General features: G+C 32.0%; 1 protein-coding gene across 1 annotated transcript in view; it reads right to left on the reverse strand.

Moving 5' to 3' along the window:
• Window positions 1-21602, reverse strand: part of LOC148273003 (GAS2-like protein pickled eggs) — a gene marked incomplete at its 5' end in the record, with an annotated part of 82969 nt that overhangs the window by 57498 nt on the left and 3869 nt on the right. Inside the window, one exon of the mRNA XM_088239277.1 lies at window positions 16680-16888. Coding sequence (XP_088095403.1) covers window positions 16680-16888 — 209 coding nt within the window. The remainder of the gene's footprint in view (window positions 1-16679; window positions 16889-21602) is intronic.

The following is a 21602-nucleotide window of genomic DNA, read 5'->3' on the forward strand; positions in this document are numbered from 1 at the left end:
GAAAATTATAAATTATTTGAATAAACTTTGCCTTGAAACCTCAATCGGCTGACCTACAAATAATCTGAATAATCTACTGATCCAATAAACTAACTAATACCCTTGTAAAATGAACCTTATATCGACAGGTGTTACAACCGAGATGGATAACACTTTAGAAATCAACAGATAGAAGAGTTTATAAAAGAAAATGAACGCTTGCTCCAGCTAATAGTAGGTCATAAGTTTTGATAATGCCATCTTTATTCCCTTCTCTAAAATGTGCGACATCGCTGTAGAAATATTTGTCAAATATTACACTGTCTATGATTAACGTGTTAACAAGACAAATTGATATGAAATTCCATTGAAATGTTAGATTCGTGAAGGCAGCACAAAATTCCATTCCAACTCATTCATTACCTTATCCCACTCTCTTTATCATATAATGTTTAATAAATATATTTTAAAATAAGTTTATAGGTGAAAAGCTCCATCTGCCCACATAAAAACAGCTGTAATTTAAAAGTAAATGTGTTATTCATAAATATGTTTCTTTTTTAAGTGATACCGTTTGTGTTGGATTTGTTCCGACGTTTCGGCTACCATTGTAGGAGCCATCTTCAGGGTAAACTGAGTATTATTATTATGTAGAAAAAGTATGTGTTTAAGTACTTGTAATTTGTAATGTGTCGCAGTCGGCAGTAGGCACATTTCTATTCATTTTTGTAGTATGTAGTGCTAGGAACCATGTTGACTTTAATTTAAGCCCGTCGTCTTTGTTTATGTTATTTGGTGTTCTGTGTATTTCAATTGCCTCTATTATTATTCGTGCACTGTAATTACTGGGTTTATGCAAAATTTCGGTTCGAAGGAGAAAAATGTTCGGTGTCTATAAAGTGTACCGCTATTGCAGATTTGTCAGGGTGCCCAAGTTTACACCCTCTTTTGTGCTCGTATTGACAAAAACAAGGATTACCTTTTCTTTGCTGTGCGCCCTGTTTGTCCTATGTACACTTTATCACATCCTTGGCAACTTAGTTTATAAACAGCTTCCGTTTCCAGGGGATTCTTATCTTTTAGGTTCAATTGTTGTTATTTTAATGTTCAAGTGTGTTATTTTATAAGATTCTTACATTTTCACCAATTTCTCTTTTGACCAGTCTGTTTTTTGATTGGTTGGATGATATTGAAGCTCGCTCTAGTGCATATATTTTTGAACTTGAAATGTTAAATAAATAAATCAAATAAACACAATCGAGATTAAACTGCATAAGTGCATGGCCAAAGTGGCGAAGCATTCGCAGCGCGGGCGCGGTGAACTCAAACGGATGGTAAACAAGTATGGTGTCCGCAGTGAGCGCACGGGCGCGGCAAGGCGCTGCGTACCGCGCCCGCGCCGCGTCAAGCTTTCGAGCAAATTAAATGCCTAATTCTTTAAAGTTCGGAACGCATTGCCTTTTTAAGTATCGTTAAAATCATCAGATTGAAGAAGAAATTGATTTCTTTAAAACAGTGTCGACGAGTTGCAAAAAACTCAAGATTATAAGTTTTGGTAGAGTGAATAAATTATTTGAAGAAAATTCGTGTGGGTTCAGCGGTTGCATCGAAAAACTGACAAAAAAATACAAATATATTACTTTAATTAAATGTTTTTCCACATAGGAGCAAAAATGGAAAATATGAACATGTACCCACAGTGGGTATGAATGTTTAATAACTCTATGTTAATGTATTAGTGCCAGTCAATGAACCGAGAAAACATACAAATTTAAAATCTTACATTGGTACACATAACAAAGGATTAAAAGTAAATAATTTGCAAATATTTCAAATTAGGAAGGCTTTGAAAAATAACGTCCGTGTAATCAATAATCAAATAAACTTTCAACATAACCCATATGATGTCGCATTGTAATGGTCAATATAGTAAATTTGTGCTCCTTTCTTCCTTCCCTCCTACTTTTTTGACTATTTCTCCCACAAAATCTAGCTACTAACGGCTTTTATCCTATAAACACGTCGGTTTTGTATTTGTTAGCAACTACTTCTGTGGTGTTGATGAATAGTGGGGTTTATATGTTGGTGTAGTTAGTGTCCAGTCAAAGAGACGAGCACATCTCGAAGCCGGTAGATATAAAAAAAGTAGGTAAGTGCTTTTATGAAGGCGTTGAATGCAAAACTGCCACTGTGAATGAAAACTTTTTATGGAAATATCAACAAAACCAGTAGCCAAATGACTATTTCTTTTAAGTTGTGAAAAAATTAATAGTCTTTTCGCTACCTGTAATACCATGCACTAGTTGCACATTGAAATTGAAAAAAAATGTCTTTTTGCTGCTGGTTTAGTTGATATTTCCAAAAACAGTGATCATGCACAATGGCGGTTTTGCATTTATTTACAATCTATAACTATTTACTAACACTTAATGCAAACTTCGTTTGTGTTACATATTTGGCACAGTAGAATGATTATTTGAAAAATTATTGTTACGTACACATAAATCAAAGGTTATTAAAGATCTGAATGGACTGTTACAACCTATACATCATTTTGATTCGTTGAACACAAATTATAATAGCCGTATAAAGCATGTGTGCACTAATTTTTATATCATTAATTTTCACCACAAACCTACACCTTCCGGGCGTAAAAGTCTGACTCATATTAAACAATATACAAGCGACCGGCCGAAACAAAATTTTCATCTGTAACCGAATTTCGGCTTCTGTTCTAGTTTCGACCGAAAACGAAACTTATTAAAGTGAGTTAAAATTCACTTCAAAACGCCCGAGATTAGGCGTTAGTATTGTTAAACCTCGCGTGTTCATTAAAATAAGTGCTAAAGAAAATACACAATGAAATAAAAAGCATACAGGCGGCCTCCGTGGTGTAGTGGTCAAGACGCTTGACTCGCTCACGGAAGGTTCCGGGTTCGATTCCCTGTGAGAACACAAAAATTCAAAGTGATTTTTCTCAATCCTGGGTTGTTTTGTGATGTAATTCACCACTGTAATTGGGCCTCCTGGCCTGTTGTGGTGCAAAAAAATAATCAAATCAAGTCAAATACATTCAATGAGTAAATATGTTATATTTTATCGCTTTTTGGTTCATTGTTATTTAATACATATAAATTTATTTGAAACAGTTTCTCAGTGAACGCTTTAAGATTATTAACTATAAAGGAATTACAAAAATATACTCGTTCAATACGAAAGATTTTATTTTTTTTAAACATCAATATATTAAAAACATAATGAAAACTTATTAATTTCAAAAAATATAATATTGATAAGTTATTTTATTCAGTCAGCCTCGTGTCAGCGCGTTTGCCTACCATGCGAGAGGTCTCGGGTTCGATTTCCGACATGATTGATATGAAATATTTATTGAAATATTGTTTTCACACCAGAAATTTTTTTTAGTCCTTGGACTGGTACCTGAAGCGTTAGACTGATCATCTTACCTTCATGTAACAAAATTGATCAAGATACAATGCGATTGGTGTACCAACGCACTGCCCTATGCACCATTAGGTGCGGAAAGGGAATAATGATGATGAGTTATTTAATAAAACATGTCATAGGAAAGATAAAATCACGTTCCTAAATTTATTTTTTTTATTCTTTAATAATTTTATCGTTTTCTTTAGTAATTAATTTTATTGGTAAGAATTAAAATTAAATAATTTTATAAGTATTAACTACATTAAACAAATCACGAGTCACGAGTTATATGCACCCGAGTACAGCCGAACGTAATCCGACACATCCCAACCCCAGGTTTCGGCTGAGCGGAAGTTTCGGCCAATATTTGATCGATACCAAAACTGCGGCTGAAACCGAATCCGAAACTTTATTCGATCACTAGAAAACACTAATGTCTGTCGCGAGATAAACTCCTACTTCATGGAAGTATTATAATTAAGAAAGTAAATATTTTGTGAAAATACGTTTTTTTTTCCCTTGTTGCTGTTTTATGACGCCTAATTGAAGTTCACATGAATATTCCAATATAACTCTCGTGGTAATAACCTTTCCCTTTTGTAACCTTCTAAATTTAAATTGTTCCCCATGTGTTCGTCACGGGACGAACATTTAAATTAAGAACCAACTCAGACTGACATGACACATCGAAAGTTCAGAGTTAACCCCAAGGCGACAGAGGTTCAAAAATAATTGCCTCGAAATAAGAATCGCGTTGTAGTCCCGTGGCTAGACTGCGGACTCACGGATCAGATGTCTAAGGTTCGAACGCCACTTGATTTACATTTTCTAATAGCGAATTATTTACAACTCGCTGAAAATGGCTACTAAAATTGAAATATTTGGGTTATTACTAAAAATATTCTGCAAATTATTCTATCAAATCCCAAAAGGAACACTCCCAAACTACCAGAAGTCAAATTAAAGGATGAGTCATGGGATCTACCAAAAATCCTGAATTCGGGCAAAGAAATTTCAAGTTTTTGGGCCCCAAAATATTCAATATGTTACCCGAACATCACAAAACCATGACCCGAATTCAATGCAATAAATTTGTAAAAAAATGGTTACTGGATTTAGGTAGAGAAAAATCGAAAAACTTACTCAAAAATATTAAAAAATAATAAATGGCATATTTAAATATTGTATAACTCTAATAAATTAACTAGTTGGTAGTCATGTTATTGTTTATTTTTGCATAAAAATGTCTGCCTTAAAACAGGTTGTACCTAGTTAGGCATACTAGACATAATCCAGAGAATTCTACTAACTAAGTATGTATGTAGTAGATTAAAAAAATGTATTTAAAATTTGTTAAAAAACCATGATTATTATTAGTTTATTTACGGTAATTTTTTTAAACTATGTTTCTTTTCGTGATCTTGAAATATTACCTATTGTATGTCTCCATTTTTTTAAAATGTAGATAAATAAATATCTTACATCAAAATTTGCATTTTTAAAATATTTAGGTCAAAATAACACAACGAACGTTTAATTACATCGATAAATATTTTATTAAATAATTTTTTGAATTATTCAATTTAATTTATAAACCTACAATATTATTAAAAATTATCATATCATCATCATGCCTATTAGTGCATCGGGGATTTAAATTGTTCACCAGCCGCAGCGTATCTTAATCATTTTTGTTACATGAAGGTAAGATGATCAGTCGAAAGCCTCAAGTCCCAGTCAAGAGACTGTGTTAAAACCCATTTTCAAAATAAATATTTCATATCAACCATGCCGGGAACTAAACCCAAGGCATCTTCAATGGGGAGCAAACGCGTTGACCACGAAGCGTATTATAATCCTGCCTTTGTATAACATGAAAATATTTTTTTATATAAAAAATAATTTGGCGAATCCCAACGTAGAAATAAAAAAGTTGTCAAATACGTATATTTTTAAAAAAACAATGTTCCTGTAACAAATACCCATAATTTAAAATAGAATATATAGGGTTAAAAAACTATACTGAACCTACCCATGTGGTCAGTATTCTTGAACTTCCATCGCTTGTATAATTATTTCGCGGGAACGAATCAGTGACTTTTCCGCCATGACTGACTGCTAAATTTAAATATTCAAATGTCGCTTGCATTCTGGAACGTGGCGCCTGATTTACTGCTTCTTTACTCATATAACAGTCATGATCTTAGAACAATTTGTGATATTCTTCAACTTTACGTAAGAGCGATTTTTTTTTTTAATAATTGGATAGTAGGAATATATAACTTTTTTAAATAACTTTAAATTAATAAATTAATAAGAGTATGTAAAATACTGTCGAGGAAAAAAATCATTTATAATGCTTATTAGTAGCATAAAAAATATTTTTAAATGTATTATTTTGAATTCCCGCGAAAACGTTCATTTCATTGGCCACGCCCCTCATACGTCAGGATTCATGTTAATTTTGGACTTTGTAACCGTTTAAATTGTTATAGAACACTGTAACGAATTTTGCCGTCACAATTATCAATGCCAAACATGTCGCGTTTTTTAGGAACACATTTTTTATAATATCTTTTTTAAAGTTATGTTTGAAAAAATTTCTCCACAATATCCATATTGATTTTGAAAATACAATTCATTTTTCTAAATCCATTTCATATATTTTTATTGGTATTCCTAGTATGTAATATTTCTCTATTGGGTTAGTGATATATACAATACATTTTCAAACCTAGAATATAACGCGTTCAGATAACCTTTTTAAGATCAAATATAAAAGAAATTCAACGTCGCATTTTTCGCACATCTGTCGTTGTTCTACAAGCACAATAAATTATATTATCTGTCACCATTTAAACCAGCTATTGATATTTTCCTTAATTCAAAAAAAAATAAATTAAAAATCATAGTTTTGAATCATGGCATAAATTATCCTGAAACTGGTACAAGAAATGCAGCTCACATAGATATTTTTTTAAATGAAGGCAAATTCTTCAGTCTCACGCTTTAGATGCATGTTCAGAAAAAAAATACTTTGAAAAACTCTCGAAGCAATAGAAGAAACATCCGAAAATTTATTGTATTGACCATGTAAGAAATCAAACCCGGAACCCCTGTAGGTATACTATTATGCTGTGATGGGTAGAGAGAGAACAAGAAATGTATATAATAAAGTGTATTTTTTTTTCTGTATAACATTTTAAAAATGAAAACTGGCTGCATTTAGTCAGCAAATATAGTTTCCTATGCACCATCGGATGCAAACAGGGGTATGGGTATGATAATGAGTATTCATGATAAAAGTTATAAAAATTAAATCAGTACCTACATTTCTTACAAATAAAATTGATTGTGAAATATTTTTTTTTTTAAATACGCCTATTTAATTAGCGGCTTTGGTAATACGCATTTTCTTATTTATTAAAACTAGTTCTCTAAAATTAATTAAAGATAATGGTTTTAAGAAGAAAGAACCCTGCGCAATTGTTTCAAATAACGTCGCATACGCATTCCTAGGTAGTAGATAGGTACTGTAAAAAATGCAATTCTCAATATACCATAAAAAAAGTTTTTTCAAAATATTTTGTGAAAAGCATCTTATTGCAATCTGATTCCAAGTTATTGTGCAATTACATTTATTAGAAATACATTAAAATGCTGCTGCCAACATAAGTATGTACATTTAGTTAAAATTAAAAATAACAAAAGAAAAACTAAAAGATACAATAATAAGTAAATGTACCAACATAGGTATATGGGTATATAGAAAAAAAAATCATAAATTTACATATAAAAACATATACACATTCATACACATGCATATGCATACATACACACACACATATACATACATGCGTGCATACACATAAGTTTATACATTATTATAGAGATACACGAGAAAAAAAAAAGTAAATAAAGAACAATACTAAGAAATTTTATACAGATTAATTTATAACTTTTTGAATACCTCACCTATAATTATATAAAGACAGACAAAATATATCAACTTCACCATACTCGTTACCTAGGCGGTGTAGTCTAGGTATTGGTGAATTGTAATAATAATTGTGACTGCCAGGAGATTAAAAAAAATAACTTTAGCTGCCGAGTATTTCGAACAGGTACTTTTATGCTGATACTACGCTAGAAAGATACCTACGCTTTCTATACCAAATGTTATGTATACTTGTCTCTTATTAAGAGCTATTAATTTAACCCGCCTCCACGAGTTTATCAACTTGCCCCGAATCCATAATTCAATTCAGTACAGTCATATAGCTTCAACAGAGTTCTGCGTTCAAATTTCTTCCAATTCAAACTGCAACATATTAATTTATTCCCCGTTCTAAATTTAGAAGTCGCGCGGGTAAAACGCCCTTCCGTTTGCTTTCTTTGTTTGCTTGGACATGTTTTGTGTTTCGTCTATGGCTTTGTAATGCAAATGGCGCCCAATGTGACATTCAATTGTTTCCAGTTTCCAGATTGGCGGCTGTTACTCGCTCGATTGGAGCGGCTACTGAAAACGTATTCAGGCCCATTTTTTATGGTTCGTACACAAATACCTTAATATTCCATTTCCTACTTGTCAACACGTCTGGAAAAATTGCGCTTGATTCAATCACATTTCTAAAATTATAATGCTCAAAACACATTTGTATTTGATGCGACAAAACATGTCAAATTATTTTTTTGTATCATTTTTAACTTCACAGGTTTCGTATAATACGTATTATCTATATCTATCTATCTATATAAATAAAAATGAATCGCCGTGTTGTCTCGCAAAAACTCGAAAATGGCTTGACAGATTTACGTGCGGTTTTTTGCAATTTTTTTTTATTCACGTCCTCAAGGTTTACAAATAAAAACATCTTCAATATATTGGGTAGAAAAAAGTTAGAAGCAAATATGTGTTTTCATCGATTTTCCAGGGTTGCATTCAACTGAAATGCATATTTCAAAAAGTGTAGAATATTGTTAAGAAAACAGTATAATCTAGTGAATTTATTATATAAATAAAACACGAGTGATAATTAAATCCACAAATTTGGAATATCCAGTGACCGGTTTCATCGCTTTCGCGACATCTTCGAGACTGGTATCTTTATTAAAGAGTTAAATGTATTTATACAGAACAGAGGTAAGGATAGATAATTCAAAGTTATATGTAAGTAAATTAAATAAAGTTATTTTTATCTTAAGGATCATTATCAACCGGTCACTGGATATTCCAAATTTGTGGATTAAAGTATCACTCGTGTTTTATTTATAAAATAAATTACAATGAACTTCCATCAAGAATTTTCACTTACAAACTTAAATGTTTTAATCTAGTGAAACTATATATTAAATTTAACACATTATTATTTTTTAAATACGACACACTGACAAAAAATAATCACTTAAAAAATCTTAATTATTGCTGCTCCAACTGGCTCCTTCCTATTTTTAAAAGCCACTCATTCGTAAAAAAAAAATAATTGATACGTAACATCCACAAAAAACCCATATAACATATTTAAACCTTGTTTACAACGTTTAAATAAAAAAAAAATTTAATAAATAAACGTCAGCTCAATCAATACTGAAAAAAGATTGTTAAATCTCAAATAACAAGAAGTCTAGTTGATCTGTTTTACGCTTCATGCCCCAGTGGCAAGGAACAGTTAAAATTAGATAATTTCCAAATCATTTAACATAGTATCAAGTATCTAACAATCTACTCACGTTACAATTTGCGTAATACCGTATTTTCTTCCTCAGTTATTTCATTTAATTATTGCGGTTTGGCGGAGCGGATATTAGACTTCAATCAATTCTATCACGGTTAGGGTACCACGAACCGACTAAATGCTAAAATATGTTCTCAAGGATGTAACAACCAGTAGACATAAAAAAATCGTATTATATAGCTAAATATTATATTAAATCATACATTGCGATTTTTCAATACTCTAACGTAACTACAATCATTACAAATATTTTAAGTATGTTGAAATGCATATGATTGGCCACCATGAACCAACCAAATACTGAAAAAAAAAATCAATATGTAACAACCAATTACAGATATAACAAAAATCTCGGTGCGCAGGCGGGTAAAAAATACAATCAGTAACTTCAGCTCTACGGGAAATTGCACACAATAAAGATTTTTTTAGTGCGGCAAAAATTCCAGCATTAAACTGTACGGTCTAAGTTTCCTGAAAATGTGCGAAAAATTTTATTTTTTTATGAACTACTTTGAACGACGCCGACGTCACTGGTTCATATGAATCAACCAATTACCAATGGCAATGGACCAATGGGCAGAGCTGATCGAGAATAACCGAAAGAGAACTTCTGACGTCACACGCGGAGTTATTTCAGAAATACAACTACTACTTCTACTACTACCATCACGCCATTTCCCCGTAGGAGTAGGCAGAGAGAATGGACCGCCACACACGTATATACTGGCCTACATTCCTAGCTTCTTCCACATTCATACATCTTGTCATACATGCCCTTCGGTTCTGTCTGCTTTTGACATGACCAGACTTGAGATTTTGGTTTATCTGATCATACCACGTCTTCCTCGTTCGTTCTCGTCTCACACTACCGTTTATTTTTGTCACATATACTTGTTTTACCATTCGTTCTACATGACCAAACCATCTCAGAGACCCTTTCATAATCTTCGCAATTATTCTTCACTCAGATTTACACTCTCGAATGATTTCATCATTCACAACCCTGTCGAAAATTGATTTCCCACACATTTAACTTTAAAAAATCATAACGCTGATTATACGATATTTAAAAATTGAAAAAAAATATTTTGGCTAAGTTTAATTAAAAGTTTATTAGCAAATGAGTGACACTGTTTTAAATAGTGTATTGGTTGCACAAAAATCCATCATTAAAATAATACTCAGAGTCCCGATACAGACATCTACTGAAGAAATATTCCATAAATCACAACTTATGACACCAAAACAATTATACGCTAAAACAATACTCACTTATAGATTCAAATACTACTCTTACTCAAATGAAAGACATAACCCCCACAATACATCACATACAAATAATATAATCACTAGATCCTCAACACATAAACAACTTAAACAAATACAAACTAATACCACTTTCAGACAAAGGGATTTTGAGTATTATTCAATTAAAATCTATAACCTACTTCCACTATCTATTAAAGCAATTAGTAATGAGAAAATGTTTAAAAAGGCTATAAAAAAATGGATAGTGGAGCTAGGTAGAAGTAAAATGGATTGTCTCATTCGCCCATACCAATGCTGAATCAACTGCTCCACAACTGTATGGCTTATGCTAGGTTTTTGTTGTTTTAATTGTGTGTTTTGTAATATAAATAATATAGATGTATATAAATACCTTGTTTTTAAATCTGTCTGAATATTTGTTAATTATGTTTGTTTTTTAAGTGAGTCTTCATTGTTTATTCTCAAATGTAATAAAAAAAAACTAAATTGTTAAGTGTCCTCGGCACGGGAAACCCCAGTGAGGTCACATTATTTTTATTATTAATTTATAGTTTGTAAGCGAAAAATATGAATAAATAAATAAATAAAATAAATAAAAAATTAAAAAAACCACTGAACTTCCTCATTCTGTGTGCGAAATAGAACCAGAACCTTGAACGAGCATTTTCGTCTCGATGGCTGCTTTCGGGTAAAATTCCTGAAAAGGGGAATCGAGTGGAGAAAAGTTCGCTTTATGGTGCAGTGGTTGGCGTCTACGCCTACCATTCTTGAGGATCTGGATGCGATTTCCGGACGGGTGGACGTGAAAAACTGATTTTAAAGATTGTTGAAACGGCAATATTTCATCGTTCCTGGACTGGCAACTGAGGCGTGGGATTGATCACCTTAACTTCAAGTAGAAGAATATTGAAATATGCTGCATTTGCTTTTTCACTGCAACGCCTTATGCACCACGGGGTGTGGAAAGAGTAATGATAATGTTTATTTTAAACCACTAGTTTAAAATTTATGTGTGTCATAACATTAATATAATATAAATATATTTCGAACGTACGTATATAGGAAGAGTCCCGACTAAACACTTAGCTAATCCAGACATAAAAATAATAATTGTGTAATAATGGAGTTGTTTATAAATTAAAACAAATATTAGAAAATTGTCCATATATATCTAATTACAATACAGGTGTTATTATTTTATGTCCACCTTGTGATGTAATGGTCAGCGCGTTTGTCTACCGTGAGAGAGGTCTCGAGTTCGATTCCTAACATGGTTGATAAGGTATATTATTTTAAAAGGTTTTTTGCACTGGAATACTTCAATACGTCTCTGTACTGGCACTTGAAACGTAAGTCTGATAATCTAACCTCCTTGTAACAAAAAATATCAAGATACGCTGCGATTGGTGTACCAATGCAGTGCCCTATGCACCATTGGATGGAGAAAGAAAATGATAACGATGATGATTATTATTTTGATATTTCTGTTTGTTTTCTTCTCTTCATAGTAAAGTGTACATTTTTAGTTTATTTTTGTTTCAAATTTTGTATAAAATTATAAGGTTCTTTATTAATAATACACCTAGAATACTTCTTATTTTACCAAACTGAACGTTTTCTATAGGTAGGAATAAATTGCCTTAAGGCAATATTACCACCCATCTATGTAGTTTAAATGAATATGTATATTAAGTAAAAAAATAAATCAATTATTTTTCGATTGATTTGTAAATTTACAATGCTCTTTTTTATTATGATTTTTTACATAATCGTTAAAATTAAAAGCGTAAATTCGTCTTTAAGTCAATATTGTAATATGCTTGTCCCTAAATGTCTTTTTTCCAAAATTCCTTGCAAATATTATGTATAATTTAATATTGTGTTTTCTATATAAATAAGTGATTCGAACTATCTTTCAAATAAATATGAATAACCTGTGTAGCATCATAACATTTTTTGCTGCAAGATATTACGGCACACATACTAGGTTCATATCAGAGTGTTTAATTTTTTTATGCCACAATAGAGCCAGTGTAATAGCGGAATGAGTCATCAAACCATAAACAACGACTAATCCGTACGTAGGTACCGCGAGTCGCCTACGTCAGCCGAGATGAAGAAAAAAAACAATCGAAAAACGATATTCGTTTCGTTTGAATTTCTGAATAGACAATAAAACGAATTAGCTTATCGCAATCGCGGACATTATGTGTTTTAAATTAAAGGTATTTACGTCTAAGTACTTGGGAATAATTTTGACGCAAGATCATGGAAGGCCAACAGTTTCTTGAAATTCTGGCGGTAAAACCAAAAGTGTTAATGTAAAAAAAGATAGTTTTTCGGGAGAAGGGATTGTGTGCATTTGTAGGGATTGCATTTTGTCCAACTACAATAGTGAATAAATATACTGCCATCGTAATTAAAAAGACAAGTTGTTTCGAGATGTGACACTTTTTTAGTATATATCAACAAGTAAAAACACAGTGCGTCAAAACCTGTGATTGTCATACCTAGGCTGAGTTTTTAATAATAAATCTCTAGATATTGTGTTATTGTTCAAAAAACATTGTATAGTTTTTTTTACTTAAATATATTTTGTTCGGCTCATTGCTATAATTGATTAATATAGTTACATTATATATAGATTTTTTTCTCTTCCAATATTTTTAGTTTATTTAAAAAATTAAAAAATCCAAAAAATAGACTATCTCTTGTGCTTGGAGAGTGGCACTTACGCTGTTATTTAGTTATTTTAAAGTGGTTTGAAATTTCGTGTAGAACATATCCTCATATTTAACTCATTTTGCGTTTTTTGTCAAAAAGCTGCCTTTTTGCTTATGCCGGCAGAAAAGATGGGGTTTCATGTAATTGAATTATTGTCAGTGTAAAAGTGTCCTGACGAAGAGACGGGTAAGTCTCGAAACCGGTAGACATAGAAAAGCCAGTAAGTACAAACAAGCAGAACGATGATTGTTTAACGTTTTGTGCCTTGATAGAGCCTAGAAACGCCTAGACTTTCATATTCCTTTTCTAATATTCAAAACGCAAAAATAACAAAAATACAACGATATTTCACACGCAATCTTTTAATGTCATATCTGATAAATATTGTTTTAAGAATTGTACACATATTTTAATACATTACTAGTTGCTGATCCCTGAACCGGTGAGATAATGAATGATGGAGCAAAATTGTTCACTTTAGAAATTATTTTTTGAAGCCGAAGAATAGAAAAATGATATTCATACTAATTAACCTATTAAGGAGGAGGCATAGGTGTGTGTTTTTGTGTATAGTCTTGACCGTTATGTTTCATCGACCTTTCATATTGACGATAAATAAATCATAGATTAAACTACATAATAATATATTTGATTAAAAAAATGGATCAACACTGCGTGTCGTCTACGATATAAAAATAATAAATCGCGGCTTCCGTGATGTAATGGTTAAGACGCTTGACTCACGCACGGAAGGTTCCTGGTTTGATTCCTGGTAAGAATATAAAAATATCACGACTGTAATTGGGCCTACTGGCCTGTTGTGGTTCAAAAAACATCAGTCAAGGTTCAAAAAATGCAAATAAGGTGTTTCATATTTATTGAACTTGAATGATTTTAAATTTTTTAATGATATTCAAAACTAACATGACAGCAGATTATTTATTATCATCGTCATCATTTCCCATTCCACACCCCGTGTTGCATAGGGCACGGCAGATATACACCAAATTTTCTACAGCGAATTTCAATCATCCATTACATGAAGACAAGGTAAATTGTCTTACTCCTCAAGTTCTTGTCCAGGGTAAGTGAAATCTTGTGGTAAACCACCATTAAATAAATATTTTACGTTGAGCCTAGAATCGAACCCGGGACCTCGAGTATGGACACGGACTGAATTGATATATTACCTAATTAATAAACGAAATCAAAACCATAGTAGGAAAATATAACCTTTTTTTGCATTTTTAAAGTAATAAAGGCCTGTGAAATACAGTTCAGTAAAAAAAAAATTTCTGCTACTTAGTAGTACCTAGCATAAAAATTATTTTTTAATTTGTAATTTTGAATTCCCCCAAAAACGGTCATTGCATTGGCCACGCCCCTAATACGTCATGGTTCATGTTAAATTTTAAATTTTATTCCTAACCATTCAATTTTTTTTAGAATTTCATCACGAATCTTGGCGTTACAATTATCAATGCCAAAAATCTCACGTTTTTCAAGTGACTTTAAAAAATAAAAAAAAGTTATATATGAAAACATTTCTCCACAATATCCATATTGATTTTGAAATTACAACTAATTATTTTAAATCCGTTTTAAATATTTTTATCGGTATTCGCAGTATGTGATATTTTCATATTCAGAAATCAAACGTTAAAAAATCATATAAAGAAAAAAATTGACTGTCATGAAAGTAATTTTTTATGACAAAAAAAACCGAGAGTGACATAATTAGTCGTTTTCCGTATGCACAGAAATTTCAGGATTGATTCTTGATGAATGCAAAATAATACTTTTTGATTTTTCTTCAGCTTTCACCGCTAAAATTTAGCCTATGTGGTATTAAACATCAAAGAACAGAAAAAGCACATTCAATGAATAAAAAATCTGGCATAATTTTTTGGTTTTTATAGATTAAAATGAATACGTACATAGCCAAGTTAAATAATTTTCTGAATACGTATGTACGTTTATCCATGGGAAATAAAACGCATTTTCTAAATGCTTACGGTAATCTACAGCCAGCTTAAATTATTTTATTTATGGGTACGTCAATTCATAGACAACTTGAATAGTTTTCTAAATACTTATGTACGTTAATTTGATTTATTTATTTCAAACCTATTTTAGTTCTTTGGGTATAGAACCTGTGTTGAGCGAAAATGATTTACAAATATCCACAGAAAACTTAAATAATTTTCTAAATGCGTACGGAAATCTTTAGCCAGCTTAAACTATTTTCTTAATGGCTACGTTAATCCACAGCCATAGCTTTCTCTGTGTCCAGGCGGATAAAAAACACCATTATGTGTGTGAAATAGGACCAGAACCCTGGACGAGCGTTTTCGACTCGATAATGAAAAAAATCAAGTGGAGATACCATTCATGAGATCATGGATTCGATTCCTGGTATTAGATTCGGCACCTGAAGCAAACTGATCACCTCACCTTTATATAACAGATGATTAAAATACAGTGCCTTGTGCACCACTGGGTACGGAAAGGAGAATGATGATGATGCTGATGAAATCCTTGGGTAAGGTAGATTTTTTTAATAAATACGTAGTCGCAAATGAGTGGTGGCGTAAAATAAGTACGGAAATCGATTGACAATTTAAATTTAAATAAACGTCAATTTATGATCTTTTCAAATGAATTTCTTTTTTTATTTATTAAATTTAGTTGCAAATTTTAAAATTTTAAGTAAACTAATTTACTATTAGAATTGTGTAATCTTTTTTGCAATCCCGTTCACTGCATTTTTCTAGAAAAAGGATTCCCACGACGCCGACGGTATTACTAGGAACCCAGCAGCATGTAGGAGTAATCTCACGTGTTCCTTGGACACCCACATCTCTTCTCACGCGCTGTGAATCTGCTCCTTGAATCCGTTTGCCTTTACGACGACGTTCAGTAGGTACCTCGTAACCTTGTTTCAACTAATTTATTAGACAAAGCAAGCGATAAAAACTTATTAAAAAACGATTAAGCAGCCGTTTTGTAGCGAAACGTAATGAAAACATAATTTTTCAACGTTACGGAGTGTTAAGTGGGGAAATAATAAGATTGTTTTTACGAGTTGATTGTTTTTTGAGGCATTTTAGATACTGAGTTCAGATCAGATCTTTTTTCAGATCTTAACAAAATCTGCGGTAAAAATAGTTTGCGATAAAATGAAAGCTTTTGTTCAGATGGATAAAAAAATCGCTTTTCATAAATAAATTATTTCTCTATCCTCGTTTCCCATTGAATATACATCCTTAATTACATACCTTAATTAAAATGCTGAAAACTTATCATTGAACAACCTATTTAAGTATCAAAAATTCAACTGCATAGAATATACGATTATTTTCTAGCTAAAGTTAACTGATAACATCGTAATATCTTCAAACGAATCATGAAGAGTCACTCTAGCGGAAATGTACCTGTACTAATCTTAGTCTGAGAAATACAGCAAAAACTTAATCAAACGTTATCTTCGCACTATAACAATACATATTTTATGTGTAAACTTACCATCTCATCAAGGCTCTTGAGATCGTTGGTGACAATCTGCGGCATCGGTCCATACACCATGGGTGGCGCTGGTACGCCTCCTCCAACACCCTCGTCTTCTTCATCTTCTTCTTCTTCGGATCCTCCTGCACCTCCTGCTCTCCTGGCATCCAGCAGAATCTCTCTGTCGATCTGACGCTCCATCTGAACCAGCATTGGAGCCAGCATTCCTAAAGAAAAATAGAGGAAAATTTTGATGTAGGAATTTATATTTTTTTGATACTTGAAATAGGGCACACACACATCCATGATGCTTCATTATTATCGTATGATAATTAATTTTAGTGCCAATATTTAGTGAATCACAACACCATAATTAAGGTTGTGGAATTGTGTGGAGAGGAACACCGATCCCCTGATATTAGAAACTGGAGACATGCATTTCCTGAACATGGTAAGACAGGACTCTCAATGTGTTATAACCCCGGAGATGATAATGGAGATGCTATTTCATATTAAGAACACATTTCCATTTGGTTTCGTTTTTCATCCTGTAAATTTGTAGGGTTCATAGTCGATAATCGATAATCGATGACACACAAGTGCTAAAACGTTTCACTTTAAATAGTTTAATGACCGAAGAAAGCAATGTCATCATTTTCTAAAGAATTCAATACAAAATTATAATTGCAACTCTCACAGTATTGCACATAAATCAGGAGCATTGTTCAGCAGTACATTCAAATCGTCCCTATCTTGAAGAAAAGAACTACAAAGGAACGTCGCCTATAAAGAGACCACAGAACGCAGTCAAAGTCAGTCAGCCCAACAAGTCAGTACAGCCAGTCAGCCTAACAAGTTCAGTTTAGTCAGTTGGTCAAGCTCGACGAAGTCACTGAGTTCTAGCGTGTAGTTCAAGTGCAGTTTCTTTAACGCATCATCGCCGATTTGATTTTGAATCAAAAAATCTTTCAAAATCTTATTGAAATTTGAAATTTTATTGAAAATAACAAGCAATTTAACAATACCGAGCTGATCAAATACTATGGTTTCCCGATTGCTTGTCTGATCAAACCAAAAAAAATAAATTATTATGTAGGTGTTAAATTTTAACAACTTATGCTATTAAATCAAATTTTGAAATTAATGTAACAAAATTTAACGAAAATAAAACATTGTAACTAATCCTACCATTGTCGGCTTCGTAATGTAATAGTCAGCAGGTTTGCCTACCATGCAAGAGGTCTCGGGTTTGATTCCCGACATGTTACAATGAGATATATATTTAAAAGGGTGCTTTCACACTAGAATATTTTACAGTCCCTGGACTGGTACCTGAAGCGTTAGACTGATCATTCCACCTCCATGTAACAAAAACGATCAAGATACGCCGCGATTGGTGTACCAATGCAGTGCGCTATGTTAAAAAATCGTTGTTTTTAATACTTTTTATGTATTACTGTATGTTTTCTGAACAAAATAAAATAAAAAAATGAAATAAAATACAACAAATAGACATATTATATGAAGAACTAAATTACTTTGTTATATTCGTAATAGACCACTGAAAAGTGATTATTCTATAAAATCGTATTAGAAGCAAACCAGTGTTAATTGTTTCGCCATTTGTTAATAGATCAACCATGTCAGAGGTAGTGAGTTTGTTAGAAAAAATTGTAACCCTACGTATTGTAAGCGTTTATTTATGAGTTCAAATCTTATCTTAAACCCATTTCAGCTTTAATCTAACGACATTTATTGATTATTTCCCTGACGCATTCGTTCAGTTGAATAAACACAATAACAAGGTATGCCAACGCCTTTAAATCAATTCTCAACACATGAACAGATTATCAAGATTAGGAGCAGTTTTATACACGCAAGCGTCGCGTTGCAAAGCGCAGTGGAAAAACTAGGCCAAACGAAAAATGAAGTAATCTTGGCTTTATTGTTCTATTCCTAATTTTAAAAATATATTAACCAGAGACATTTTCACGGTGGATGCCGCCAAAAGCCACAAGGTCTCTCCTCTGTATTGTTAGGATTTGATTTTGTCGTCTATGGTCGCGGTTGGGCGCCAATTGGAAGGTATACAGAGAATGCTCGCCATATTGGAGTCACTTTACTTTTTAAATGGTTTAAACTGTTTTCGTGTATAATATTAATAAGGAATAACTAATGAAGATTTATCTTGTACTACTGTTTAAAAAAATACATTAAATTACACATCCGTCTTTTTAACTAATTTGTACATATTTTTAATACTTTTTGGATATTTATTTAATCAATTATTTGCAGTACGCTCGTATTGTTTTGTTGCAAACATAAATAAATATAAGGAGTAAATTTGAAATATATTTTTTGTTGCAGATTTTTAGTTTATAAAACATTTTCACATACTTAAAATATTAATGTACAGCCTTTCTACTGGAATTATTATTATTTATATATATAAGTCGTTTAGGGAGTTCGTTTATTGATTTATCAAAAATTCATCGACAGCCTTTAAAAAAATATTTTAATACTAATAAAATTTGTACAAAAATATTACAATTTACAAAACTAAAATTGATTTAATAAAAAAACTTTATTAGAAAATTACAAAAATGTAATTCAATATTTACCCATCGTCACGCTGAGAAAACAAAGTTCCATGTAGATAAAATATTTTTTAAACATAAATGTTTGAAATGAAGGCATTATTTGATTTAATATTTTTTATTAATATTGTCTTAATAAATTTAATAATAATTAAGAATTGATTTCGTTTTTCATAAAAATTTTGATGCCGATAGAACCGATATTTAAGTATAAATATAATAAAAGTTCAATGTTAAAAAACTCGGCCTCGTGGTGTAATGGTCAGCGCGTTTGCCTGCCATGCAAGAGATCTCGGGTTCGATTCCCGACACGGTTGATATAAAATATTTATTTCACAGGGTTTTTTTACACTTCAAATTATTCATAGTCCCTGGACTGGTACCAGCAGCGTGAGACTGATCATCTTACTTTCATGTAACAAAAAAATTATCAAGATACGCTACGATTAGTGAACCAATGTACCATTAGGTGCGGAAAAGGAATGATGATGATGATTAAAGAAGATTATAATACTTATAAAATTTTCAAATAAATATCACAATTAATAAAAAAATAATAAAAAATATTGTCATATCTCAACTGTAATAAATTCGTGGTGCGTTATACATTTAGTAGTTAAATTAAAAAGAAGAAGAGGATTAGAATGTGCCACGTTCAGCAAATTATCAAAAATTCTGAAATCTGGAGATATCGCAATGCACCAGAAGGAAAAAATCAGCGCATGCGTACTCCCCGTGCTATGGGTTCGAAACATCAACCATTACCAAAAAAAATACACAAGTGACGCAAAGACGTTGTTGAACATCTCGTTCAGAGACCACAAGACATATCAGTGGATTTGGGAAAATACCAGAGTAACGGATGCGGGAAAGTGAACAAAAAAGTAATGGATTAAAGGCAAAAAACACAAAGCAGCGTAGGAAGGTCCCAGACCATATATATGGTCCGATGACATCAGGAGGGTTGCAGGTTGCAATTATTGAGGTCCAAACGGGGGAGGCTTTTGTTTGACGCAGGTCCCAAGTAGGCTGAGTAAGTAGTAAGTACAATATAAATATGTATGTCAATATAGATGATTTGCAATTGTATATTCATTTCGAAGAACCCGTCGACATTGTTGAAACACATAGAGTAATGTCACTTGCACTCAAGCATATCTCTTCATGGACAAAAAAACATGGACTTCATCCAACAAAAACCCATATTGTACTTGTTGATAGTAATTAAATGTATTCAAAAATGAATTTTTCCACACTTCATCTTTTCAAAATAGATGGTACAGATATTCCATTCATCACTTCAGTCAAAAACTTAGGTTTTATCATTCATAAGCATTTAGGGTGGCACGATCAGGTTAACGAAGTTAATCGTAAACTTAACAGTTTGCACTCACTCAAAAGATTACAGAATTTCTTGCCAATTAACGTTAAGCAAACATTAGTCCAGAGCTTACTTCTTAAACTCCTTGACTACGCGGATGTATGTTATCCAGATGCTAACTCTGAATTGCTCGATAAGTTAGAACGATTGCAGAATATTTTTATTCGTCATATCTCTAATTTTCGAAAATTTGACCGCATAACCGAGTATCGCACGCAACTACAGTGGCACAGTATCAAGCATAAAAGAAACTTTTACATTCTATCACTTCTTCACAATATTTTAAATAATCCCACTTCGCCTGTTTATCTGAGAGAGCTCATCCAACCTCTTTCACAACACGGACTATCTCTTCGTTCTAGTAACGAGAGAACCCTTTTAATACCCTGTCATCGCTCTGATTTTCTTGTCTCCTCTTTGACAGTAATAGCAGCTCAATTGTGGAATAATCTACCCAATAATGTTAGAGACGTCCCTTCTTTATTTACATTTAAGACAAGATTAAAATGTCACTATCTAAATATTTAAATTGTTCCTTTATCCTTCTTCTTTCCTTCCCATCCCCTATCCTCTCTTCATAATATAGTGTATTTATTTTTAAAATACATTTTTATTTTGTTAATCTTTGTTTTAATTTTTGTATAAAATTGTAAGATTCAATATGTCCATGTATTTATAATTTTCTCAAACTGAACGGTTTGGGTAGGTAGGAAAAAATTGTCTTAAGGCAATATGCCCGCCCTTATATGTATATATATTGTATATGTATATAAAGTGTCAAATAAAATATAGCGTAATAATAAATACATAAACAAAGGCACGAAGACTCGAATCATATGATTATTTATCATCATTTGATTATTTATTACATTTACCTTTTTTTCTAGATTGTGATTCTATGTCATTATAATTTGATCTAATTAATTTTACTATGTATTTTTATTGTTATTTATTGTGGCTTGA

Source organism: Micrasema longulum, unplaced genomic scaffold (genome assembly GCF_059751315.1).
Source record: "Micrasema longulum isolate JH-2025_06_02 unplaced genomic scaffold, ASM5975131v1 h1tg002110l, whole genome shotgun sequence".
Lineage (NCBI taxonomy): Eukaryota > Metazoa > Arthropoda > Insecta > Trichoptera > Brachycentridae > Micrasema > Micrasema longulum.